This window comes from Elephantulus edwardii, unplaced genomic scaffold, assembly GCF_000299155.1.
Source record: "Elephantulus edwardii isolate Elephantulus edwardi_28Jun2011 unplaced genomic scaffold, EleEdw1.0 scaffold00181, whole genome shotgun sequence".
NCBI lineage: Eukaryota > Metazoa > Chordata > Mammalia > Macroscelidea > Macroscelididae > Elephantulus > Elephantulus edwardii.
In genome coordinates, this window is record NW_006399931.1 from 1375539 (window position 1) to 1403150 (window position 27612).

Genomic DNA, 27612 nt, shown 5'->3' on the forward strand with positions numbered 1-27612 from the left:
CAACACCTCTCAACGATACTGTACAAATTACAGAAACACAGTGGGAAGGGCGAACGCACGAAAGAAGGGCAGATGAGAGGAAGTCTGGGCCCGTCTCTGGACTCCCACAGCGCTGGGTGGGAGGCAGATGCGGCGCACATGGCACTATCAGAAGTGCCCCTTCTCACACCTTGAGGGGGCGCATGTGGAGTGGTGTCAGTGCTTTCCCCTGCGTCGCAGGTATTTGGTCACCAGGACTACAGGGCATGAAGCCATATGGTGTTTCATAATGCAAGGCTGGAAGCCTGCATGCTGAGAGGCGCTGTGGAACCCAACGCCGCTGGGATTTCTGAGGTTGACATACATTAGTGGAAACAGGCGGGGCTACCAGAAAGCTCTGATGGCCTATTGGTAAGGAACTGTGCTGCCAACCCAAAGGACCACGGTTCGAATCCACTAGCTGCTCTGAGGAAGAAAGATGAGCAGTGTGTGATTAACTGCCTCTGAAAACCTGCTGGAGGGTCAGCTGTGAGTTGGCCTGGATTTGACGGTACATACCAGCGGCAGCTGGGTGTTGCGGTCGTCAAGTGGGTGGCATCTACCAACAACAACAGAAACAACACTGCAACAATTCATTCTGGATGGGAAAGCAAGACTCAAAAGCTTCAAGGTCAATTTGCAGCTCTTTACTAAGCTGCTTCCACATTACACACCAAGAAAAGCAGACAGACAGCAGATGGGATGAAACTATCTTACATTAAAAGTTGATGAGAACAAAGGTCATAGTCCTGGCCCAAAGCCTGTCCCCTGAAAAGACAGGGATCGAAGTCCAGAGGCCTGATTCCGAGGGACAGAGATCTGATCTTAACTCTGGGGCAAATGGGACAAAAGGTGACATGGACAGACAAGATGACAAACAGCCTATGCAAAAAGTCTTTCCCAGAGGATGAAGAAACAGGATCCAGCTCCTTTCTCCAGAAAACACGGTAACACTGAGGGCCACAGGTTACAGAGTCCCCTTAGGGCTTGGTCCAACCAGGTGCCTACCTGGCAGAGTGAATACTCTCCAGTCCTCCTGCTCAGGTAACAGACCAGCAGAACAAAGCCAGCAACCTGCTCAGGTCACAGACCAGCAGGGACAAACCTGCTCAGGTTAACACAACAGACAGATTCTATGGTGGAGACTGAAGAGGAACGTGGCCAAAGCCTGGCCAGCAGAGTTCACAATGGTCAGATCTCAGGTCCAAGACCTCAGCTGGGTCTGATTATTTAGATGCTGATGAGAAAAAACAACCTTGTCTAGTCAGCGACTCCTGTCCAGGTCATCAGAGCCCTCAGCTCGACGGACCTCCCCTCAGACCCTCACACCACACTGTCAGACCCTCACACCACACTGTCAGACCCTCACACCACACTGTAGTGTGTGCCAAATGCCACCAAGACTAGAGGTGCTTCTGGACTATCTCTTCTGTATTCTCAAGGCAGGACAGGGCCCAGAAGCCTCATTTTGCAGATGGTGAAGCTAAGGCAGGCAGTCATATAAAATATGAAACCGAACCCCACCTCAAGAGCCCACGTATGTAAACGGCGAGAAGGCCTCAGGATGCTCCCAGCATGCTGCCTGAGTGAGCCTCCAGGGGCAGTGACTCAGGGTGTTAGGGGATGGTCCCGAGACAGTAAAACAATGGCCAGTCCCTTCCTTTCACATGTACCTGGCGGAGAGTTAAAGACAAGGCCAGTTACAAAGCTGCTGATGCATCTGGAGTGGAAGTGCTGAGATTAGAAGGAAGGAGGAAGTGGCTAAGTGCACCCTGGGCACTTGGAAATGGCCACGTCTGCAGGCCTGGAAGCTGATGACGGATGAGTGCTGGCCGACGCGTGGGGCAGATTCGGAGGCCACGCAGGAGGCGGGGAGCACGGCCATCAGAGGGGATGACGGGGACAGTGACTGAGTAAACACCGGACTGTGCTACAGGGGATCTTCCAATTCCAAAGTGGCCCTGTTCTAAAATGACTGGGTGGCAGGTGGCCAGCCAAACATCCGTCCCCGGTCAGCCGTAATGGATTCTTTGTTGCCCTTCTTTGTATGAGGTCGCAGCACTGCCATCAAGACGTGGGTCGGTGGTTTTAGATTTATTTGCCTGGTGTGGTGACAGTGCTGCAGGCACTGGAGAGACGGTACTGGAAGAGAAGGGGTGCACAAAGCCTCGTGGGGGGACCTGCTGGGCTTATTTCATGCTCTTGGTATGTTTGCCTATACAGCTAATGCCGACATCAAGAAGAGACAGGGAGAAGAGGGGGGCCGTACGGTAACCTGGGAGAACAAAACACGATGTGGGGATGCTGTTTCCAGGTTATCTTTCCTTTCTCAACTCAGTGAGTAGCTATTCTTCCTGCTGGAGGGGCTAACCTGAGGGTTCTCAGTCTTGGGGAATCTTGGTTGAGCCCCAGCCCTTTCTTTAGTGTTCTCAGACGGCACTCCACTATCTTGGTCGGGAGCAAGGACGCTCCTTGGGCTGCTCTGGTCATGCTTTCTCCATCAGAGGATTAGGAAACTGTGTCTCTCAGATAAGCCACCTGTAGCTCCTTTTGGCAAAGACACTCACCCCCCATTTCTAAGATGTCTATGCAGTGTCTGGGAGGTCCTGACCTCCCCCATTGGTGATGACTGACGTCATCAGCCCACAGTTGAGCCTGACTGACGTCATCAGCCCACAGTTGAGCCTAGAACTATGTGCACAGGTTAAGACTCTTGAGCACTCCCTGTAGAACCCTGCTTTCTCACGGGACACAAATCTGCTGAAAAAGAAGGGGCTCTAACACGCAGAACCCTGAGAAGCAGGCAGCGAGAACATCTTCATTTCCATGGCAGACTAGTTAAACCCTGATGAGAATTAAGCAAAGCAGACTGCAATTTCAATGCAAGTGGATCTGATCACTTATTGGTGGCTTTGAGAAAGGTCTGTGTCACAATGACCACGAGATAGGAGGGCGGGGGCACATGCGCGTGTGGGGACACTGGTCATTGGTTCGCACACAAGCTTCGGGAGGGAAAAGCCATGTAGAGAGCTGTGTAATGCTCCTCGCTGATCCCATTAGTAATGCTGCTCCCAACACTCACCCCTATGTCCAGCCACTTCCCTACTCGGAGAATAGTGTGTTATTCACACTGTAGTGCTAATCTAAATTTCAGCTAAACCCTGGGAGAATTTTCATTAATAATAAAAAATGATGATTCAAGTTGCTGTTTACTGAGTGTTTAATATTGACCAAGTTTCATGTTTGGCAATTTATCTTTGTGTGAGAGTATATACATACACAGTTAGGGGCCGCAGGACATCTGTTTGGGTAACAGCAGGCTGCATAGGCATCGGGGGTCCTGTGCCCTGTAAAGCCTGTTATGTTAGAAATTCGAGGGACATAAAGTGCTTTGCAACAGCAAACAGGTACTGAGGCAAATCAAAACATTAATATACTGTATTATTGTGTTGAAGTTGTTTTAGTGGGGCTGGCAGTGTTTAATGGCATTATATGCTATATACAAAGACAGGATGTTTGACTGATTGACATTAGATGTGAACTGTACCTACTCTTGTGACTTAAATACAAATTTGACTTAAAGGTAGATTGGGAGCGGGTTCACAATCCAGGGATTGCCTGGATATTATTTAGCATTTGCACAACATTAAATCACGTAACATCCTGTTTCAATAGAATGTATTGTGGATATTAAGTGATGTGTGACTGTACAAATACACCTTCTTAATAATCCTCCAGAGAAAGCACCCTCTTTAGACGGGGAGGCAGCCGAGGTTTGGCAGGGTGACTGCATTTCGCAACCCGATCACTGTCTATACTAAATTCTACTAAGCCCTCGATACAGAGACTAAGGGACTTGTAAGAGTGAATGTCGAAGCTGAAAACAGAACACAGGTCGACTCACATTTACTGAATAGTTTTAAGAGAAAGGGAAGATGCCTGGAAGGGTCTGGAAGTGGGTCTACGAGTGAGTCTGTTCTGGTATATGTGACACATGCTGTCATGTCCAGGTTGGAGGGTCTGTGCTGTTAATTCTTCAGCTTGTTCATAATCTTATTTCACGCACTGCAGCATTTCATAACAGACCATTGGTCACTTTCATTTGAAAAATCCATTTACGTTCAGCTGACCAGAAACTGACATGGGAGGAGTGGCACGTGGGAAGTTCATCAATAAAGCCAGGCTCGGAACACAGAGGTTCTTTTCCATGTCCTTGGCCACAGACACGGGTGTGTGTGTGTGTGCGCTCATGGCAAGGTGCGGGCAGGGTTAAGGTCAGCTCGTCCACTAGCACAGTCCTGTGTCCTTGGGGAGTCACATGGAAGATGCCAGGAGGATGACAGCATTGCTTGGAGGTCAAAGACAGTCTAATAACGTTACACTGCCTGTGGCTCGGGTCTTCCTGATAGTATAAGAACTATATTCTAAACAGCTGTCAGTTCAATGATGTAATTCCAAGGGGAAATTATTAACATTAAGGCAGTAACGTGTGGCTGGGAATGGTTAGTTCAAACTGAGCAGGGAGGACTGAGGTCTGAAGATGCCCCAAACTTGCATGCTTGTTCGCCAGTGTGCTAAGGTCCCGTTTTTAAAGTGATTCTGGAAGAAAAACTGGGCAGGGTCTGAGTGAGGCCATTGGTAGTTTCAAAAGTAAATACAATCTGCTTGTCAGGAGGCATTAATGAAATAGAAAACTGTTTTCCAACTTTGGCTTCCAGAAGGAAGCGGACAGATTTCGTGATAAATTAATTTACCTGAAAAGCGTAAACTTCCAGCTGATTTTCCTTAGCCTTTTGTTATTTATATAGTATAAATATTGGCTTCCATCCCTTTTAAAGAACCCTCACCAAAGCTTAGGAAACATTTACTATTCAGGATGATTAAAGAGGTAAGAGGAAGCAGGAACTGTCGTTACTAGGGCATCTGATAGATCTAAATGAAAATAAATGGCACCCAGCTATTCGAACACAACCCTGACCTCTGAGAGCCTGGCAGCTTTTTCTCCTGGTGAGCATTTTCCCATTTGTTTTGGGTCACAGAGCCTCTGTAGTGACCAGGAAAGTAGACCAGGAGGCTGAATTGCCTCACAATAGCTGTCCTCCACAAGGACGGCTTATAAAGAATATCATTTCATATTAGTTAGAGGGACAGAACCAAATACTGTGGGGTTTCTGCTTAGCAAGGCTCTGTGAAGGTTATCCATGACCTTGTGTTTGGAATGAGAATCGCACAGTGAACCTGAACCAGTAAATGCTTTTTCCAGTGCCAATCGGTGCACACCAGCCTCATCCAGGCCTCAGTTTAGATGACAGCTGAAGTACTGTGGACCATTCTAGTAGAAAGATGCAAGAAGAAATCGGGGTGGAGTCTTTCACATCTGTACTGCAGTCCTGATTTGGGGAGCACTAAAGTTATGTGTAGAGGAATGAGTGCCAGGGACAGCACTTGTCTTCTACTTGTGGGGAGAAATGAAAATTGTTGAGTCCCAGGATGATACCTCTTAAGTCCTTTTACAGAAAGGAACAACAGGTTGAAAATGAACTGGCAGGAATGCACTAAAGTTTTTCAAGAAAATGTTTCAAACAGTGGAGACCAATTCGTCAGCGGCAGGAAGAGATCTCTCTGGTAAAAAGAAAAAAGAAAGTTCCTCCCTGGGGCAGAATTACCTTCCATGAGGCCGCCTCATCTGCCCCAGTGAGGCCGGCTGTATAATAGTTCATACTACGTCTTATTCCACCTTGGCCCCAGCAGCGGCCTGGGCCACGGAGCACTGGCCTCTGGAGGGCAGTGAAGCCTATCAAACCCACATCAGCCCATGTGACATAATTGCAGGTAATAGGATCTTGGCCAAGCCAATGAAAAATTAGGACCAACAGCTATTTCAGAAGAATGGATGCAATTCTATGCTTGACTGGCCATGGAAGTTCCAAGCAGAAGAATGGGGAACCGATAAGAGCCGAGCTGAGCTGGCAGCTTTGCGGGAGGGATCCCATTGGAGTCAGCATGGTGTTGGCACCCCTCAATCTGTGCTTGCTGCCGAGTGTGCTTGGGGAAAGGCACTAGCAGTGGACACCAAGCTACCTGAGGACACCAGGAGCTGGTCAGGGACAAGCAGCTTCCAGGGAAGGGAAAAGGCCAGGGGAGGGTTAGACACCCTCACTCTGTTCTTTCCTGGACCTCATCTCTTCCCACTGTGATGACACTTTTATTTAGTGGCTGAAATGGGATTTGGGAGCCTCCCTTCCAGGGGTTTAAGTGCCTGGCCAGGGCCGGGAGCCCTAGAATAAAGAGGCTGTTAGGGAGTAGAGAGAAAGCAGCCTCGCATTCACATGGTGTGTACAACTCTATCTCCAAATAAGAACTTCAACAGGGACCCTTCACCTCAGTTAATAGTCTGAGCCAAGAAAGCAGAGTATGGGAAATAACTAGGGAAGAAGCCAGCCGAGCAGCTTCTAGTAGGATATCAAGTGAAGGGGCACTAATGCTTTCTAGCTTAATACCAATTTCAAAACAAAACACTCGCATGCCATATCTCATTACGTGTAAATACCTTGGTTGGTCAGGTGGGGAGACCCAGGAGGTCAGGGCTCTACGGTAAACTCACAATCAGACCTTGGATCTTGGATCTTTCAACGAGAAGGCCCTGAAATCAGCAGCTGCCTGTCCAATCTCAATACTCCAAAGCCCTGCCCTCAACAATGAGCTTAGAGAGCTTCCCTGCAGAATTCAAAGGGGCCTAAAAAGACTCATTCTTCTTCCCAGCTTCTTGACTCAGGTCACAGGAATCAACTGGTTGATGAATAAGTATCTGTTGAGAATGGCTTATATATTAAGTAGTGGGAACACAAAAAGAACACGGCTATGCCCTCGATGAGCTCATGGTCTAGGAGGACCAACACATTAGACTCGTCCTTTCAATCCAGTTGGTGTATCCACAATGGGCGTACACAGGAAGTGCTGCGGGGTCCATGGACAGTGGAAGGACATTCTGCAGGGCAGGAGATCAAGGCAAGGCTTCAGAGAAAAGGGATGGGTCCAATAGGAAATGGAGGAATAGGTCAAGGGCAGGGGATGCTGATGTGGAGGGCATAAGCTGACCAACGAGATTTGAAAGACAAGACAGACTAATAGATATGTGGTAAAGAGCTACCACGGTAACAGGTCAGTTCTGATGAGGAATTGGTTCTGAAGGGAGAAGTCAGAGAGAAGAGCCTGGAGAGGTAATCAACGATGTATGTGAACCCAAGAGGTTACGTTTTATCCCAGGTACAATGGGATGCTATGTAGTTTAAAAGAATGCAATTAAACAGTCAGCTTTGTCTTTTAAGAAAGAGCAGAAGCAGAAATATACGAAGATCAGATTGAAGTTAGAGAGGGGTCATTATACAGAAGGTCACAAGGCCGCACGGCAGATGACGGAAGGCCTGGACAATCAAATGACAGAAGACCTGGGACATGATCAGAGTCAATCTGGAGAAGGGCATGTGACCCCACTGCAGCCCTGTGCAGTTCCAGGGGTCAGCACGAGTGGTGTCTTATGGAAGATTAATACTCTCCATCAGTGCTGGGCCTTCAGGAAGGTCCTCTGCAAATTAACCAGCCGCAGATATTTGAGGGCTGGGAAATGATAAAATGTGGTTAAAATAATGCTAACCTTTCTAGTAGCAAGACTGCCAAATGTTGAGGAGAAAGAGCCCTTGATTTGGAATGTGGCTATCCCAGATTCAGCGGGTGTGAAGAGGTGGGTGGGCCACTGGGTCTGTTCAGCAAATCACAATCCTGGAATCAAGATGCTCTTTAAGGTTTTCTGTGAGATAAAAGATGGGATCTTTACACAGAAGCACTTTTAAATTAGAAAATGCTATATGAAAATTCAATTGGAATTCTTTACCTAACACCCTTCAGAGGAAAACAGCCCCAAATCATACTGTCTGAGCTCTGAGACTGCGGGTGGGTGAGGAGCTCACCCTCACAACAAGCCTCACCCCAAAAAGGGCCCGCAAAGCCTCCTGGGATAAGAGAGCTGTTTAGGAAGCTGGCCATAATGTATTCCCTCCTTCCTGGGCAGTGGCTCAGATAATCTAGAGTTAAGGTGTCTGTGCAAACAAATGAAACAAATAGCCAGACAGCTTGCTTGCTGTTCCAGGAGGTTCTTATTAGCAGTTCAGCGAGGGCCGCCCTGGGAAGGGCAGACAGAGAGAGGCAGGGCAGAGGCCCCCGGCTCCACCAGTGCCAGGCGTCCTATGCCCCTGGAGGGGGGCGGGGAGGTCCTAGGGGCCTGCACATTTCTAATCACTGTGACCCAGACTGACAGCTGTGTGGCTATTCGTCCTTCGAGTTTCCTTGACAGGGAGACACAAGAGGGGCTGAGAGACCACAGGCCACAGGCACTTAGGGGCAGATATCGGGGGAGGTAGAGGGGTGGGAGCAGTACAGGTGTAGAGCCACTTTAAGCAGCTTCTTGTTGTTGGGCACTGCTGGGTCGGAACTGACCCTTAGCTGACCCATAGTGGGTGTTTAGAAGCAGTAAATCACATGGGAAGAGACTGCCCTTCTTTCTCCTGAAGGAAAACTGGTGGATTTGAACCACATGCCTTTGTATTGGCAGCACAATTCCTTACCACTATAAGCCACCAAGCTTCCTCTGAATTGCTAAGGACACTTTGTATCTTTCAAACAGGCTGTAGTGTCCTAGGGCTGTAATGAAGGAGACAGACACTGTTTTTATTCTGAATTTCTCTCCCTGCCCCCTGTAAACACCCGAACATTCACTGCTGGGCCTGTGTCCCCTTGAAACAAAGAACACATTTTCTTCAAAGAGCCTGCTTGCTTGTGGTGCTTTTCTGCTTCCCTGTTGTCATAAGGCAGGGGTAATGGGAGTAAGAGGGAGCCATCCGAGATGCGCTGGCCAGGGTGCCCAGAGTCCATCCGGGATATGGTGCCCTGGCCAGGGCGCCCACAGTCCATCTGGGATATGGTGCCCTGGCCAGGGTGCCCACAGTCCATCCGGGATATGGTGCCCTGGCCAGGGTGCCCACGGTCCAGCCAAGACACAGCGCCCTGGCAGGGGTGCCCGTGGTCTATTCAGGTTAGTGCCCTTGCCAGGGAATCTACAGTAGAGTTTCCAGCAGAAGGAAAGGAAAGAGGCCAGTGCGGAGACTCAGGTTCTCAACTGGGCTGTCTGGTGGGAGGACATCACTCTCCAGGCAGCCATGGACAACAAATGGTCATGAAGAGAGGCCTTGGGAATGGCCACCAAGCTCCCTGGCCCTCCCAAGGTCTGTACCTCATCCCTGGGAAGTGCGAGGAGGGTTATGTGGCCACCCTGGCCTCTCCTGGTCAGACCTGTAGACGTGAGCTGCTCAGCGAGCATGTGAGCATGAATGGGCCTTCGGATCGGTGTTTGACACAGGCATTCCAAGGAACCCTACCCTGGACCGCATGGGAACTAGAGTGTGAAAAGCCAGGAGTTTTCGCTTTTAAGCTGGTGATCTACCCATTAGCTAATGCTGTCTCTCATCACTGCTTCTGGGAAGATGCTAGCAATGGGCACGGTTCCCCATCTGGGAAATCACACCAGAGCTTCCTGTCCTTGGCAGCATGGCAGCATGGCAGAGAACTGCCTGAAAGAGGCAGCTGCATGTAGGGGGTGAGGGGAGGAGGTGTCACGAAGGACTTGGTATCCAGTGGGACACAGCCCGCCATCATGCTACAGCAACAGACCCAGTGACGTTATGATGAGCCATGACCCCCAAGAGGCCCGGCCCCACTGGCAGAAGACACGAGTTTCAACTCTCTGAAGCCTGAGGACGATGGTGGCAGAGACCCTAGGGGGCTGCATGGCGAACCCAAAGGCTGAGCTTCTCTGGAAGTTTACAGCCTCAGAAACCCAGTGAGGGGTTAGCTAGGAATCAGTTCTGACTCCGCAGCTCCGAATAAGAAGCCTGAGCTGGCGATTTTCTTACTTACAATCAATTCGTCATACTTTACAAAGCAAGGCAGCGGACGGAAGCCAAGCCCGCGATGGTCAGTGCTGATGGATGGTGGCTTCCCTCGGGTTTCTGAAGCTGTAAATCTTTATGAGCCAAGGTTGCTCATCTTCTTTCTGGGAGCGAGCAGAGGTCTCACGCCATCAACCTTTGGTTCGCAGCCCAGCACGTCCTATGCTCTTCAGGCCGTGTGAGCTCGGCTTTGACTACTCAGTCCTACTGTCCTGTGAGAGCAGCCGTGGAGAAATACATCACGGAACTAGTGTGGCTGCTCCAGTAAAACCTGATTTATAAAAACAAGCAGTGGGCTGGACTCGCCCACCTTCGCAATCTACCTGAGTCAGGCTGAGAAGGAATGCTGGACGGACTGGATATGCTCTGAGAACAGGCAAACGCTAAGTGCCTGGGCTGCTCTGGGCTTCAAGGTCACAAAAGAGCCTCAGGTGAGCGGTATCAAGCTGCTGACGTTCTTGCCTGAGCCTGGACGCACCAGAGAATGTCCAGACCTTGGGTCAACGTGCATGGACTCGCCACTTAGGGGATGAAACCAAAGCCAGCAGGAACCAGTGACAGAAGCGACACGCAGGAGCGTGGTGCTGAGAAGTGGCCTGAAGCAGCAGCAGCTCGGCCTGACTGGTGTCATGTAAACAAACCTAAAGGAAGCAGGGCTGTGGTCTCAAGACAACCAGGAGTATCTCCACCTCACACCCAGCTGAGAAAGAGACCTGTCTGACACGGTCCAGGCTCAGGATATGGGAGCCCATACATACAAGGCTTTCTCCACTCAGAATGGACCAAGAAACAGGTAGGGCTTTCTGCGCTGGCTACCCAAAGCCAAGACATGCACTTAATAAACAAAGCATCACTTTTCACACCAGGCACTCTCTCTGCCAGCTTTCTGTCCTCTTCTTGGCAAGAGGCTGCCCTGTCCCTACCCTGCTAGGGAGCCTTCTCCAGTCAGTCTAGGGCTCGTGTGTGGAGTCCAGCTCCGCTCCTGGGCCTCTCTGGGGTCACACAATCTGTGTGCCTGCCCTCTGGCAGAGCATCAGAATGCAGGGCTAGAGTAAACAGACACAGCACACGGGGGACTGTGAGATCTTGGCCAAGAATAAAATCATATAAACACAAATTTTCAAAAGAAAGGACGGGCAGGGTCAAGGACAGTCACATCCTCACAATATTTGGTTATCTAAGCGAAATCTTGTTATCCAGGGAATAGAGGGACGGTACCAACATCCAGCTGTGGCCATCTCCGCAGCTGTTGTCCCTGGCAGTGGGCGGGGGCACGATAGAGGCTGTACTCAAGGTAAGTGGGCTCGTGTAGGAGGCCACCCGCAGGTCCCCCACTCTCACATGACGCTCCCTTCTTCTAGGGGGTAGGGACCCCACATCTAGGATCTCTGGTGCATTAGACTCTTAACTTTTCAAGATCCCATTATGTTGGGGCAAAGAGAAACACTGCAAAGGACAGCTTGGAGAAAAATACCTGGAAATATTACAGAAGGAAAAGTAACTCAATAAACCTATAGCAAAACACAAACCTCTCTTTATTGCCAGATGGTTCAGAAAAATTTTCATATACTGTGCTAAGGGATATGCCCACAAAAGGAGGTTACAACTGGTTCCTTTAGTCAAAATCCCAAATTATCCACAGTTTAGGCCAGATTCTTTTAGATCAAGGCCTTTCAAAATAGTCAGCTGTGGTAATCATAGGATCTGGGGCTGTGAAATACTGGGGCGCTGCAGGCCCCCCTCGGGAATGGTGCAGGCTCAGTTCGAGACCACCCCAATAGAGGGAGTGCTCAAGAAACCAGCCAGGCCAGTTTTCTGGCTTATAGTGCACATGAGAGTTCTATCTACACCACATGGTCTTCTGTTTGGTGGGTCAAAGCATGATGAAGAAGTTTGTAATACTGGGAAGTATCAAGGGAACACAGAGATGTGAAGCGAGCACATGCTGTTGGAAAGACGGCACCAAAAGAACTGCTTGATGCAGGGTTGCCACAAACCTTCCGTCTGCTCTCTGTGAAGCACAAGAAAGTGAACTACACTGAAACGAGGTCTACCAGTACAAACAAGAAAGATAAATATCAACTCCTGATTGGAGCGAGGCTCTACCAACTCAACCACATGCCAGGGGCATCAAGAACATGGGGAGAAAAGATAACAGCAAATATATATATATATATATATATATAAAAACAAAAGTAAGGCCACAGTCACCAAGGGATTGTAAGAGAGTCACAGGCCAGGCACTGCTTTCCAAGGTCCCTTATCTCCTTGCCCTGGGGTACATTTTGGTACCACCCACAGAGTTCCGACCAGAAGAAAAGAGGCTGGGAAGGAAGAGTTGGAGGAAAAAGAGAAGGAAAGTTTTAGGAGATGAGAAGCAACAGGAACATGCCTGTGGTGAGAAATGTGCGGCGGACGGAATGTGATTTAGACAGCAAGTGAGGAGAATACCATCAACAAATGCCTTAGGCTCTGGTGGGGGGGGCCCTCCCTCTGTCTGTAACACAGCAAACATAACAAAACAAAGGAATTCATCAACCAGACCGGACTCTGCCTGCCTTCTCCAACATGGCCACTCATTATCCAAAGGCCATCCCTTTAACATTGTCCCTGCAGCCCACTGCTGACTCCATTTCCAAAATTACAAATACCACCAATGGAGAGCTGGAGGTTTGTATTCTGGAACTACTTCACTGGCTACAAAGCCAGGCACGGTGTAGTGCATGTATCTGTGTAGTGCATATATCTGTGTAGTGCATATATCTGTGCCGTGCATATACAGTTACAAAGTGAGGGGAGGGTGGTTTAAGCGTTGTGCATACCAAGTACCATTTCACAAAAAGAAAGGCAGTTAAAGAAAATGAAACAGAGAGGGAGGTGAAGGTGACGATGTGATTAAGGGACTACCTACCCTCCCCATTCTCCTGATGGACCTCTGCTCACCAACAAAGGAGATGCAAACCCAGTTGTGCCAGGGAACTGAAACACACCGTCTCTTGAAGCGAGAGTTTGGCATCTATTTTACCGCATCACTTATCTGCCCCAAAGAGGAAGGTAAGTGCCAGGGAAATCCTGAAGAGGTGGTGGCCAATGGCAGCGAGATAGCTAAGTCTGAACTGAAGGCCGTCTCTCTCCCAAAGCCTGGGAAGCCCAACACAAGCATCTTGGACAACTTGTCCTCCTGCAACTCTCACACCTAACATATCTGCGGCCGATTGAATCAAGACGAGAGATACTGATGACCAGAAACAAGTCCTTGTATCTCTTAGCACCCCAGAGAAGCCCACACATCTGATCTCAGAGATCTACACAGACCCATGAGAGAGATAACCTCCAGGACCCCATAATCCTTTAACTCAGGTCACTTTATGATACTGCTCGGAGGCTGAAGGGTCCTGTCGATTCAACTTCAAAGAAACCAGAACAAATGCCGATTCTTCAATCCTGGGCCTGAGCCCCGCGCATCCCTCCCCCCCCCCCAGAAGGCTGATGGCACGCCTACTTCTGGAAGGAAAACGGAGCTGGGGCCTACGGACAACCTGAGCTAAATGAGCAGGTAGACGGTACCGGAGCGGCTGACAGTCCAACTTCTGCCTGTGAGAGCCAGCCCAACAGGCAGAAACAGAAATACAATTAAATTAAGTCAGAAAACCCGCTACAGAAAATGCAATTACTCAAAGATACAAATAAATGTTCAAAGAAAATTGGCCCCTGACAGGGTTAGTCAAGCTTCTAAATCCAGCTGGAGGCAGGCAGCTCCAGCTAATTCGCCAAGGAGAGGGCTGCAGCCCTGGGCACGCTGCACCAGGATGCTGGCAGGCCGGGCCTGGCCTTCGCCACGGCTCCGGTTACCAACGGCAAGCAGTGGTTCAGGGGCAGCTGACCAGTGACGCAGGCCTCAAGGAAATGAGATGTGGGTAGCCACAGGAATAGATTCCGACCGTGAGGCTGAGGCCCTGGAAACGCGGCTGACTGGGGTCCTGCATGAGCGGCCCCAAGAGGACCCCCATCATCACCCCTCCCCAGCCAGAAGCCCCGGGGGTGCCTACCTCTCGCTGCAGCACCAGCTCCTTCGTGAAGAGTGTTGCTTCCTCGCTGAAGGGCTCACCCTCCTGCACCAAGCCCGGAAGGTTGCGGGCTCCTCGGGGGCACTCGATGCCTGTGTGGGAGAAAAGGAGAGTTTGTGATGAAGAGCGGCCAGCCAGGCCTCCTGCTGACCAAGGGCAGCTAGCCCCCTGGCACTGGCTGTGAGGCAGGGCTTGGGCCTGCATCCCATCACAGCTGAGACAGGGCCAAGGCGGTCGTACGCGTGGAGCAGAGAAGCAGGTCTCTCGAGGCTGAAAACCTTACATTATCACAACAGCAGCTAGGGAGCTGCTCTGCTGGCCTCATGGTAAGGACCTATGCAGGCAACTCAAAGGCACACAGTTCAAATCCACCTGTAGGAGAAAGATGGACAACCTTCTCGCGTGTGATTTACTGCCTCTGAAAACCCGCTGGAGGGTCAGCTATGAGCTGGTTCCAACTTGATGGTACAGAGCAACAACACAGCAGCAGTGGCGAGGGGCTGTCCACCATGACAGCTGGGAATCATCCAGAGAGCCTGGGGGATGGGGTGTCTTCAGTGAGATGTGCAAGAAACACGCACCCGAAGTTTGCAATGAGCCCTCAATAGCCGTCTCCCGGCTGTTCCACCGTCACTTACACAAATGGCTCTCTCACCTGAATTATACTGATATCCCGGCCATTGTGCCTCTGAGAGCCATTACGGCCGCTCCCAGACATTTCCTCTTTACTGTGACTTTCACATCAAATTCAAAAGTGTTAACTCAGTGTCAATTTCTGCTTCAAAGTGGCCCCCCTCTGTCCCCTCACTTTATTTTGGACATTTTTTTTCTATCATATTCAGACGACAGAGAGAGGACACAGAATACTGCTGAGGCATCAGGAGTCGAGTCAGTCAACCAGTATACACATCCCAGCCCTGCCCTGGCAGAGCTCTGTGCCCCTGGCTGAGGGGCTGAACGCGTCAAAAGCTCAGTTTCCCTAGGTGTAAGACAGGTGTGATAATAACATCGACTTCATATGGCTGTTATTTGAAGGAAGGTAGACTACATACGCAAAAGTGCCCGGCGTGCAGAAAGACCCAGTGCATTTTAGCTACTATCCCGCACCGCCACCATCACTCATAGCAACTACCCACAGTGCAAATGTCTGTCATCTCTGACTCCACGGCCAGTGTGGGCCTGGAGGACACAGATTCCTCCCCCTTCACAGTTCTTTTGATCCAAAGACGGTTTTGTCCCAAAATAGGGGATCACCACCCAATTTAGATTAGGGAAGCTCTAGTGGCCTAGTGACTAGAAGCTGCACTGCAATCCCAGAGGTATGTGGTTCGAATCCACCAGATGCTTTGCTGGAGAGAGACTAAGGTGCGCCTGATACAGGCCATGGTCTTTGCTAATCACTTGTTATGCATCAGAGAGTTGGACAATGACTAAGGAGGACAGAAGGAGAATTGATGCCTTTGAGCTGTGGTGCTGGAGAAGAGTATTGAATGTACCATGGACTGCCAAGAAAACAAATAGATTCATCCGGGAGAGGATTAAACCAAGAAACTCCTTGGAGGCAAGGATTCTGGGACTTCGTCTGACATACTTTGGGCATGTTGCAAGGAGGGATAGGTCCTTGGAGAGGGACATCATGCTTGGTGGGGTGGAGGGACGGCGCAAGAGGGGAAGACCCTCTGGGGTAATCAGGATGGGTGTGTCAGAGGCAGTGCGATTGGCACAGGACAGAGCAGGGTTTAGGGCTGTTGTACATAGGGTTGCAAATGACTCGATGGCACATAACAACAACAACAACACCTAATTTAGTGGCAAGAAGCTGTGCTGCAATCTCAAAGGCATGTGGTTCGAGGCCACTAGCTGCCCCACAGGAGAAGGATGGGCAATCTCCTCCCATGTGATCAATTGCCTCTGATAACCTGCAGGACAGTCAACTATGGGTTGGTTCTGACTCTGCGGTACATAAAAACCACCACAACCCATTTTGGACTGTCTTTTCTTTCAATTGTTTGTTTCACAATCATGTTAACAGTGGTCATCTGTTAGAGACCATGACACATGTTTGGATATTTCAATAAGACTTGTAGATATTTGCAGCACTGGGGCCCTTATATGACTTGTCATCTGCCTATAGATTAAAGAAAGTCAAGTCGTCCAAAGGACTAGAGCATTAAGTGGCTCAACCTTCATTTTGCTGAGACCAGATTGATGGTGCCCAGCTACCACTGTTGGGTGCCTGAAAAGGGATCACAGTAGATCCTGGGTAGAGAGGGAAGAAAATGTGGAACAGACCTCAAAAACGACCAGGCTTGCTAGTATAATAGACTGGTGGAACTTCCAAGATCATGGTCATCACCCTCGTGGCTTAACTGTCAGCCAAATAACATACTTGATCCTAAGGTGAATAATAACACCAGGGTCCTACTTACTCTCGTGTGTGTGTGTGTGTGTGTGTGTGTGAATATTTCAGACATTTATATTGCAGTTGTACCGAAAAGGGGAAAAAAAAGACAGAGACTCAGGGAAAGATTATGATGGAAACATATAGGAGGCTCCATTTGTGACCATGAACCTGAATTGCTGCTGGTCTCTGCTTGTGCAATGAGGCAGACTTAGAAGGAGTGCTGAGGAGCACGAAGAATTAAGTGTTTGACTCCTAACTGAAAGACCGTGGGTTCAGAAGCATCCAGAAGCTCCTAAGAAGTCGGTCTTGGGAATCTGCTTCTGAAAGGTCGCAGCCCTGAAACCCTAGGGGGCAGACGTACCCTGCACACTGTAGGGCCTTTGTGAGCCGGAATCTACTACAAGGTGCTGTTAGAACCTCTTGTTTATAAATGGCCTCACATGAAGGGACATGGGAAGGGACAGAACAAGAGCTGGCACGAGGACGTACAGCAGCAGGGTGGGCAGCGTGTCCCTCACGCACAGAGGAGCTGCTCAGATTCAGATCTGGCTGCAGTACAGATTCAAGGCCATGGGGCCCAGAGAAAAGCACCTAGCTCGTATGTAGGGTTTGGGAAGATCAAGCACAGAGGTTTCTGAGCCTCTACAAATAGAATACACGGCATCAAAGGCAATGCTGGGTGTGAGATGCCTGGGGTCAGCTCAGCCAGCGGTCATGGCCACCACCCCCGGGCCTTGCAAAGCTGGGACAAGCTGAAGGCCTGGCCCGAGTCACGTGGGCAGGAAGCTCACCAGGGCCGCAGTGCCAGGCTGCAGTGGAGGCCTGGGGTGTGTTTTTGTAAAAAGATAGTAATAAATGAACAAAGCCAAAAAGCCTGTGATTAACCCCAAAGGGAGAGACGGGGCTAACGCAGAACGGAGGAGAGCTCATGATTTCAGAGCATCGACAGCCAAAAACACATTTCATTTCATATCTGCAAACTAAGCAAGAATAGAATTGTCAGAGAGAAAAATGAACAGTGCTAGAACTGCCCTGCCACGTAACCATAGATAAAAGTGTCGTTGCAGAAAAAAGAACAAGGGGGGGAAAAGTGTTCTGTTTGTGACCTTTATTTGGGTGGAAAGAACTTCAGTCCTTCTAACCAGGGGAGTCTTGTGCTACCACTGATAGGGTAGGTAGACCTGAGGCCTGGCAATGCCCTGGCCAGCAAGAACAAAGGGAAAAACAGACAGCTGAGGTGGAATTTGCACTGACGGAAGGCCAAGGACTCTGGGGCCTTGCTGGTTGAGTAGTCTCCATGGCTTCCCCGTCACTTTCCTGGTAGTCTAAGCTCTCCAGTGGCTGGTAATGGTACACAGATCCCCAGTGGCTCTTGGGATCTTGGAAGACCACCAGCATTGTGCAGTGGGCAGCTGAAATGGATTCTAGGCTCTCAGGTGCAGGTGCTCCGGGCCCGGTTGTCCAGCCCCGTCATGACTGCAGATGCAGAGGCCGGGCTTTGTTAGGCTGCTCCTCCGTTCCCAGGCACGCGAGTTCCAGCTCACAAGGAGGACAAGGCTGGAGTAGGTTTTTCCACCCTTCTAAGTGGAAATGAATAAACACTTCCCATACACATCAAATCCCACCAAGTAAGGGAGTGAGAGAAAGAAAGGGAAGGGAACAGAAAAGTTGCTTGAAGACAAGAGTATTATCTATGCTCTTATCCATAACCTCCATTCCTTCTGGGCTCTCACTGTTCTCTCTGATGTCTTTCTTTAGAAGTAACCTCTTCCTTTCCAGTTAGACTCCGTCTTGCTGTCATAACCGGGCTGGCATTTATAAGTCTAAGTATCAACAAGTTGTGTCTTTTAAATAGATTCAACGGGAGAGGTACCAAAGCCCAGGTATAGTGTCACGAGGAAAAAGAAGACTATTTACAGAGTAGTCCTGGCCATTTGCAGACTGACATTTTGATCTTACGTCTGAAGATCAAGGGGTTCCAAATTACATAGCTGCTAAGTGGCATGTTTGAATCCTGGAAAATTAGGATTAAAGCCGCTGCGAAGCAGCCCTGCTCGGAACAGTGAACACGGTAAACAGAGGGTGTCTGAACCAGTAATGGGGACTAGGAGAGAGCGCGGACCCCAGCCACCCACTGGGCAGGTGAGCAGAGACTCCAGGAGAGGGGCTGGGTGGGGTCGAAGCAGACAGGACCAGGGCTGGCCGACACAGGCTGTGGAAGTAGCAGAGTTTCAGTCCCTGTCCTCAACACAGGGAGCTCTCGTGGTGCCGCCCGCACAGAGCTGTGCCGATAACCCTGAGGTGGTGCCTCCCTGGCAGTGAGCATCCATCAGAGGTTCTGAGGCAGAAAGATAGGTGATCTCCTCCCGTATGATTTACAGTCTCTGCAAACCCGCTGGAGGGTCAGCTGAGTCAGTTCCAACTCGATGGCAATGAGTCTTTTGAGTCCTGAATGCAAAGGCCTGACCAGAGTCTCTGGGCAGAGGGACTCTTAGTTATAATGAAGGCGTGTGTGGTTACACAGGATACCTACACAGAGACTCAAACAGGGGATGGGGCTTGATGGTACACCACCACAACATTATCCACATTCTAAAGTTGGACAGTGACTAAGGAAGATAGAAAAAGACTTGAGATGTTTGAATGATAGTACTGGCAGATAATATTAAATATACTGTGGATCTGTCATTGACTATGCAAAGGCATTTGACTGTGTGGATCACAGTAAACTGTGGCTGACTCTCAGAAGAATAGGAATCCCACAACACTTGACTGTGCTTATGCAAAACCTATATTTGGACCAAGAGGCATCAGAACAGAGCAAGGAAACACTGCAAGATGGTTCAAAATCGGGAAGGATGTATGTCAGGGTTGTATCCTATCTCCATATTTTTTCAATCTATATGCAGAACAGATTATCTGGGAGACTGGGCTCTAAGAGGAGGAATGTAGCATCAGGATTGGAGGATTATAACAACCTATGTTATACAGAGAACACAACCCTGCTTGCTGAAACTGAGGAGGACCTGAAGCACTTGCTGTAGAAGATCAAGGACTGCAGCCTTCAATATGGATTGAAGCTCACATCAAGAAAACAAAAGATTCTCACTGGGCCAATTGGCAGCATTATGAAAGATGGTGAAGAGATCGAGATTGTCAAGAGCTTTAGTTTGTTTGGCTCCACAATAAACATTCTTGGTACCAGCAGCCAGGAAATAAAGAGACAAATTGCATTGGGAAAATCTGCTATCAGGGACCACTCCAGGGTACTGAAGGGCAACGATGTTAGTCTGGAGACTAAGGTGTACCTGATCCAGGCCACAATATTTGCAATTACTTGCTATGTGTCAGAAAGCTGGATGATAGAAGGAGAAATGATGCTTTTGAGCCGTGGTGCTGGAGAAGAGTGTTGAATATACCATGGACTGCTAGGAGAACAAACAGGTTCATCTTGGAGAGGGTGAAACCAGGCTGCTCCTTGGAGGCAAGGATTCTGAAGCTTTGTCTGATATACTTTGGGCATGTTTCAAGGAGGGACCAGTCTTTGGAGAGGGACATCATGCCTGGAACAGTAGAGGGGCAGAGCAAGAGAGAGAGACCCTCGATGAAGAGGACTGACTCAGTGACTAGGGTAATGGGGGTAGGTGTGTCAGAGACAATATGGTTAGCACAGGACAGAACAGGGTTCAGGGCTATTGTACATACGGTTGCTTTGAGTTTAACAACAATGGATCTATGGATGTCAGATGAGCAAACAAATCTGTCTAGAATGAGTAGGGCTAGAGTGCTCTTTAGAAGCAAGGATAGAAAGCAGTCAGCTCGGGTATTCTGCACATGTCAGCAGGTGGGACCAGTCCCTGGAGAAAGAGTAGCTGACAGTCACTGGGAAGTCTCAATGAGATGGACTGACAGTGGCTGCAACACTGGGATCAGACAGCAGTAACTGGGTACAGAACAGGCCTGGGTGATACTTCATTCTTTTGTCTGTAAGGTCAACAACAACTCACACTTATGTTTAAGAAAGTTGGTACTAGACAATGGTTCCTTGACTACAGGATAAATTCTTACAGTTTTATATCTACATATTTCATTAAAGAGAGATGCAACGTTACTACACTGATTGAAAATGTCCAGCAGACACAATCTAAAAATCAAACCAGTTGCTATCAAGTCAGTTTCTGCTCACGGGACTGGCAGAAATGCTCCACAGCGTCTTCTCAGCTGTAATCTTTATGGAAATGGATCATCAGGCCTTTCATGGTGTGTCTAACTGCCAACCTTTATGTCAGCAGTTTCAGGGAAAACATTTGTGCAACCCAGGAACACTACTAGGGGCACAACCCGCAGCATGAAAAACACCGGTACATATGGAGGCGTGGAAGAAGAGGCTGGGTGAGATGGAGCGGTCCTTGCTGGCCATGGAGACTTGAGAAGCTGCCCTCACTGAGTGCTTATCAGCTTCTAGAGCTGCTTATATTTCCCAGGGGACCAAGGACCAGGGCCAAAAATAGGCTGTGCACTAACAAAGAGATTGCATCGGGAAAGTCCGCTGTCAGGGACCTCTCCAAATTACTGAGGAGCAATAATGTCAGTTTGCAGGTTAAGGTGCACCTGGTTCAGACCATGGTCTTTTAAATCACTACTTGTGCATCTGAGAACTGGACAATGAATAAGGATGACAGCAGAAGATGCCTTTCATCTGCGGTGTTGGAGAAGAGCACTGAATGCCCATGACCTGCCAAAAGAACACACAGCTATGTCTTGGAGAGGGTGCAGCCAGAGTGCTCCTTAGAGGGAAGGAAGGCGAAGCTTCCTCTCCCATACTTTGGGTATGGTGCTAGGAGAGGCTATTCCTCGGAAAGAGAGAGAGGCAGAGAAAGAGAGGAAGACTCTCGAAGAGATGGACTGGCATGGTGACTGCAGCAACGGGCTCATGTGTATCACAGACGGTGAGGATGGCATGGGGTAGGACAGGGTTCACGTCTGTTGTTCACAGGGTTGCTGTGAGTCCTACCTGACTCCACACCACCTAACAACAATAACAGAGATCAAACAAATGCGGACATCCTTGTTAGAAAGACTGTTGCTGCTGCAAACCAGAAGACACATGCTGTCAGTGAGGTTCTCCAGGCCCCACCGCAGGCCAGGGCCCGAGCTGCACTGCACTGTCACAAAACCACGGATGCGCTACTAGATTCGTGCCCATCAATGAAGTGAACTGCAGAAGTAAGGAAAAGGGGAACAAGAGAGACGATACAGAGAAAGACAAGCTCCCAGAAAGTGGACTCACAGGGGCTGAGGCAGCACTAGCAGGGACAACGGTGAGCTCACGCACAGGGGGCACCGCCTGCAGATAAGGTCCCTGAACTCTGTGGTGCCTCAAACACCTCTGAGGTTAAGTGCCAGGCTTACCCCTGACGATCATGAGACATTAAAATGATGGGTATTCTCGAATGTTCCCCTTCACTATCAAGTGTTGTGCCTGAGTGAAGACAGAGCCCTGCGTGGAGCTTTCTCAGCGGAATCCCACCCAGGTGACAGGAGAGGACACCCACCCTTTCCAGGGCTCCATGGGGCCTCATGCCTGCTGACGAAAATCCTTTCTTTTCCATGCTTTGACTAGACTTTGAGTAGTTAACCAAGTCCTACTTAACACAAAACGCTCAGCCAGGTGGTCCTTCTCTCTGGCTGCCCCCTGACAAAGTTTGCAGCCTCTCAGGCCTCCGGTCCTTAGGCCACAAGAAGACTCAGCCAGAAAAGCCCAAGGTCCCCATCACTCCCTCTCGAGATGCCTCAGCGGGGGCGTGACTCCTCCGGGTCAGGAGGATGGATCTTCCAAGCGAAGATGCCAGGCTGTGGAGCAATCATTCTATTAAAAAAATTATACATGTAGAGACATTGACTAACTAGGGCAATTATCAGCGACTCTTTGGTCAGTCAGCTTTGGAGGCCAGACGTACAAATTCTTGTTAATGACATGCTAATGGCCATCTAAGAGATGCCATCGCTGCCGTGCGAGAGGCGAGCGTGGCTCTGGACATCTTGCGCTGTACACTGGGCTCTGTAATGAAGTCTCCAGACTCAGCGTGCTTGCTATAGACAGGGAGGGCCACAACTCTGCCTGGCCTGGAAGTGACAGCTTCCTAACGGCACTTAGTACAGTGAACAAGTGGCCGCGCAGTAGCCCAAGGAAATAAAACTCGAGTGGAAATAAAACCAGTCCGAAAGGTTAGTCAGCACAGTTTACTCTATGTCCACGGTGTTCCAGCAACATCACGGGGAAGGGCACGGGGGATGGGATCTCTGCTTGCTGCCCCCCTCATGCCATCCCCACAGCTGACCTCACCCCACCTCACAAAGTGTCTCCCAGGCCTGCTCTGGGCGAGGCTGTGATGGAGGTGGGGACTCGTTGGTGGAAGGACTAGGTGCTTATGAGCTCTTTATCAAGTATGCCCCAGGAAAGTGAGTTGACCGTTGGATCCACAGTCTGCTAAGCGGTAACACAGGACAGCTGGAGTACGTCAGGCAGACACGTGGGTCCTGAAGAGATGGTCATGCACACAAGGAACCCCACGCCACATCCCTTGCGAGGAGACCGCCTCGGGCGTCTCCGTGTCCCAGCACATGACCCTGGTCGCAGCTCTGTTCCTTAAGCTGGGAAAGGTCAGTTAGAAGAGATAAGGGCTGGCAGGGGGATGGGCGGAGGTGAGCTGTTCTTACACAGGCCAGCCAGCAGTGGGAAGAAATCTTAAAGAAGATTTGTTTCTGGCATTTTAATCGACCTGCAGCCAGGGAAGGAGGCTACAAGCCGAGGGGACTAGGCTGCATCATTACTGGGCTAACAGTGAGGAGATCAACAAGCCCCTGGCGTGACTCGGATCCAGACACCCCCTCCAGGTCCCAAGATCTGCTGGTCTTGGACCCGGTGAGTTTTCACGGTTTTTCCTCTAGACCTGCTCTCTCTGCCTCGAGCTGGTCTATGTGGGAACCTGGTACCACAAAACCTACCAGAGCCAGAAGCTGTCAGAAAAGGAAAATGCCAATGTCTTCCACTAACACAAAGTTAAGACTTCACTCTGTCAACAAAGGTGAAAAATTCTCAAGACCCAGGAAAAACAAGGTAGTCCCACCAGGCTCTGGTTCTCACGGGCTACATTGTACTTGCAACTCAAACGGAAATAAAACAAACTATTTCCCAGGCAGATTCACATTCAGATTGAATACTATGTCCCATTCAGATTGCTTTTCCCAGCACCTAGGCTACGGAATGTTCTCGCCACAAGCTTTATGAATGGATTATCAGTGAGAAATATACCTGTCAGGAAGTAAACACACAGAGAAAGAAATGACTAGTAACTAAGACAAGTCAAAGCTATAGGGCCCACGTGAGGTAACCAACTAGCCAGATGCCATAAATCTGAGCCAGGTGTGCAGCCACCCCAAATGAAATGGAACCGTGGCCATGAACTTTCCAGAGCAGGTTTCCAGGCCGTTCTTCCGAGGTGCCAGGCTGAGTCAGAACCACCAACTTTTTGGTTAGCAGTTGAGCATTTAACCATCTGCTCTACCCAAAATGATCCTGAAATGTACTATGTTGTTATAGTTATCGTACCATTGAGCTGCAACTGGCCCACAGCTGACCCTTCAGTGGGTTTTCAGAGGCAGCAAATCACAGGAGGAGATGGCCCATCATTCTTCATGGAGCTACTGATGGATTTGAACCATGTGCCTTTGGGTTGCTGCCAGCAGAGGCCTTTACTAGTAGGCCACCAGAAAGCCCTAAATGAAATAAGCCTCATCTATTTATACCATTTCCATTTACCCCGCTACAACTATTTATTTTACAAATATCAAGAGGGGGCCAAAAGTGTGTAACTTCATACACACCACTCTTACATTAGTTATATAACAACACATCAAGGGAGAAAAGACTAGCCATACCCACTTCCCCACTGGACTTTAAATGGGCACACTTGGGGAAAGGAGTCAGACCGAGGTGAGGTAGTCTCGTGGACCAGCAGTGGCAGAGCCCCCCAAGGTGGAGATAACAAGGCTATCGGGCTTCCCCTGCAACAAAGGGGAGAAGCAGTCCTCACCTGTGACCGTCCAGGCTCAGGGGAGCTGGGTGGCCACTGGGAAGCACAGAAAACTGGAGCACATTTAGAGAGGAGCAGGGGTGGGGAGGCCTGTCTTTAAAAGGAAGATAAAAGGTGCTAAATTTGTACAGCTCGGCAGAGCGGTGACTAAGCGGGTGACACGCTAGCAGTCTGCAAATATGTGGAAGGTGTAAACAGCAGAAAGGAGGGAAATGGCTTGGCTGAAAACAGGGGGTGTAATTATTAGGGGAAAGAAAATCTGGACGAAACATCAGGAAAACTGAGTGTGGGGATGGCTCCTGAGTTATAAATAAGTTCCGCGGTAGAAATAAGAATGTCGTTATCCGATCCTAGGCTGGGAGGCGGTCACTAAGCCCACCCCTCTGCTTACAGTGAAAGCAGCCAAGACCAGGGTGCTGTGGCTTTATTTTCTGTATCTGGGAAAGACTTCTTTAATAATACTCATCTAAATATCCATGAGCCCCAGAATTACAGCAGTTTTTGTTGATCAAACCTCAGAGGAGAAAACACGGCAGTTTTGGTGGGTCTGTCAGAACAAAACCTTTACCAGTGTGCTGCTGGGAGTTCTTAATATGGTTCTTCCAACAGTTGTGTGAGTCTCACCAAGTGGCTGAGTGGGGCTATGCAAGAGGGTGCCTCGGGCCCACCAGCTTAAGATGATGAGTCACCTGGGAGATGCAAAGGGGTGTCTCTCATTGCCACCAAGAAGAGGGAAGATTGGTGCATGTCCTTTGGACCTGGGATTCCTGTCTGAGAATCTCCTTGACTCAAGACAGAGGGAGGAAAAGAATGAGAGCGTGTGAGCATGAGTGAGCACCTCCGCCCCCAGAGGGAAAGGTGAAGCAGCAGAGGGCAGAAGGGCCACAGCACTAGCAGGAGAGAGCGTGGTGGGTCTCTTGCAAGAGCACCGTGTGGCCACAGACTGAGGCTTGCTGTGCAGTGAGGGGCCTCCCGGGTGCTCACTCAGGGAGCTTAAGAGCTCTGTAACACCTGCCAGAGCAGAGCAGCGGCTGAGAGGCTGCCGGTCTGAAAGCCAGCGGGCTGAGAAGCAGCTTCCTGACTCAAGAACCATACCCTGAATCATTCCAGAGCCTGAACTGGACGTAACAAGTAACTCACCTAATAAATAAACCCCATAACTGTGAGTATGAGTTCCGTGTGACCACTGCGACAAATTCTCAAACCTAACAAAGAGGGCTGTGGGAGAAAAGGATGCTGGCAGGAAAGGGAGAATGTTTAGAGTAGAGACAGATTGGATTTCCTCCTCCTAGGAATCAATTCGGGGCTCATGGTGATTCTCTCGGCCCCCTGTGAAGCCAGAGGACAACACCTTCCCAGTCACACCATTTTTACAACCAAGGAACCACATGCCGAGCTGGTAGTAAAGCAGGGCTGGGTGTAAGCTGTAAGCCCAGAGACGACAGCTGGAAAGGGGACAGAGACTGGACTATCTCACTGAGTAGGCCAGGGCCATCCCTGGTCACTCAGGCCCTCAGCACGGATGCTGTGCTGAGCTCCCCAGGAGCAGAGGCCCTGCTCCCCATCGATGCACAGTCCCTTAGAGGAGATGTCAAGGACAAAGCAAGGTCCAGAGAAAATGCACGAACAAGCTTCCTGCTCCACTGCCTGTACGCCAATACCTTCCCTGATTCCTGCTGCTACCACCCGGTTTACAGCCCTCAGACTCGCAGCAGAGTCTTACCTCCAGATTCAATTAGTTCCGTTTCTATACTTTCCCACTCGAGACAGCCCCCTCCAAAAAAGACAAACCAAAACCAAATAAAAAGGCCCTCCACACTTACAAGCACTTTCAACTCTGCCTGCAGTTTAAGAGAAATAACACTTTTGACAACGTCCAGGCTGATTAAAAAATGGCTTTTGGCTTCAATAATACCTTCCTGTAAGCATCTAGGACAAAATCTGGAACTCCTAAATCATCAGCATGAAATGCAGAAGACAGACCTTTGAACTGCCCACGAGGTTAGGTGTGTGGCTCTCATCTCCATAAACACAGTGCCCATCGCTGGTTCTTGAATTGCAGCACGATTCACGCACCTACGCCCCTCCCAGAAGCACTGATGCTGAGGGAAGCTGGGGGTCTCCTGTTGCAGATGAGGTCCGTGTTATCAGCAGCGGGGAACAGCAACCAACTCAGGACCAGCTGGCTCCACATTTCCATGTTCCCCAAATGGTCCAAAGGACAAGGCAAATGGTAGACCAGTTGGGTCCTAGGAGTTAGTTCTACATGGTATGAAGCTGTAATTTGTATTAAATGGTACAGAGATAAAACAAGGATTTTCCATTGCCTCAGATTCTTTCTTCTTACTCTTGTTCGCTAAATCTCTCCTCTGTTACCTCGGGGGAGGGAGCATCTTGTGGGCCAATTTTGGAACATGTCACTGCTAAAGCTCTTTCAGTGATCAGAATAAAGGGATAAAAGAAGAATGAAGGGATTCTAATTAAGGGGATCAGGCTCCTTAGGTAATTGTAGTCAGGGGACTCGGTACTGGGCAGGAGCTGAGGTGGAAGCTGTTTTTAGTTTGTCGTTCCAATTTTTAGGGTAGGCTTTATGAGCAGCTCTGATCCTTGCAATGTTTGATGCATTCACTCAAAGACCAGGAACGGAAGTTAACTGGAAATAGGATGAGGAGTCTTCACAATGAGATGAGAACTGCCAATCGCTGTGAAGACAGGCAGGGGGAAGGGACGCCATGAGGAGGAGCCAGGCTTGGCTTCTGCCTTATGTTTCTCTGCTACAAGAACCAAGAGCTCTACCACTGTCATGAGGAGGGGGGATTCCGAAAACCCCATCTCCAGGTGTTATAAGCCACTAGGAGGTGACAGTCTGTGGTCCTCAGACCGGAAGGGTGTGAGAGTTCTTGCTGTACTTCGTATCTGGCACCCAGGAGAAGCTCAATAGTTGTTCGAGAAACAAATGCCAAGAGAAAAATCTAGCAGAAATAGATCATGCAAACCTGTTACAAGCTCCTACTCTGAGCTCCCTA

General features: G+C 49.5%; 1 protein-coding gene across 1 annotated transcript in view; it reads right to left on the reverse strand.

Annotated features, from left to right (window-relative positions):
- Window positions 1-27612, reverse strand: part of SND1 (staphylococcal nuclease and tudor domain containing 1) — a 531942-nt gene that overhangs the window by 86417 nt on the left and 417913 nt on the right. Inside the window, exon 16 of the mRNA XM_006896072.1 lies at window positions 14069-14178. Coding sequence (XP_006896134.1) covers window positions 14069-14178 — 110 coding nt within the window. The remainder of the gene's footprint in view (window positions 1-14068; window positions 14179-27612) is intronic.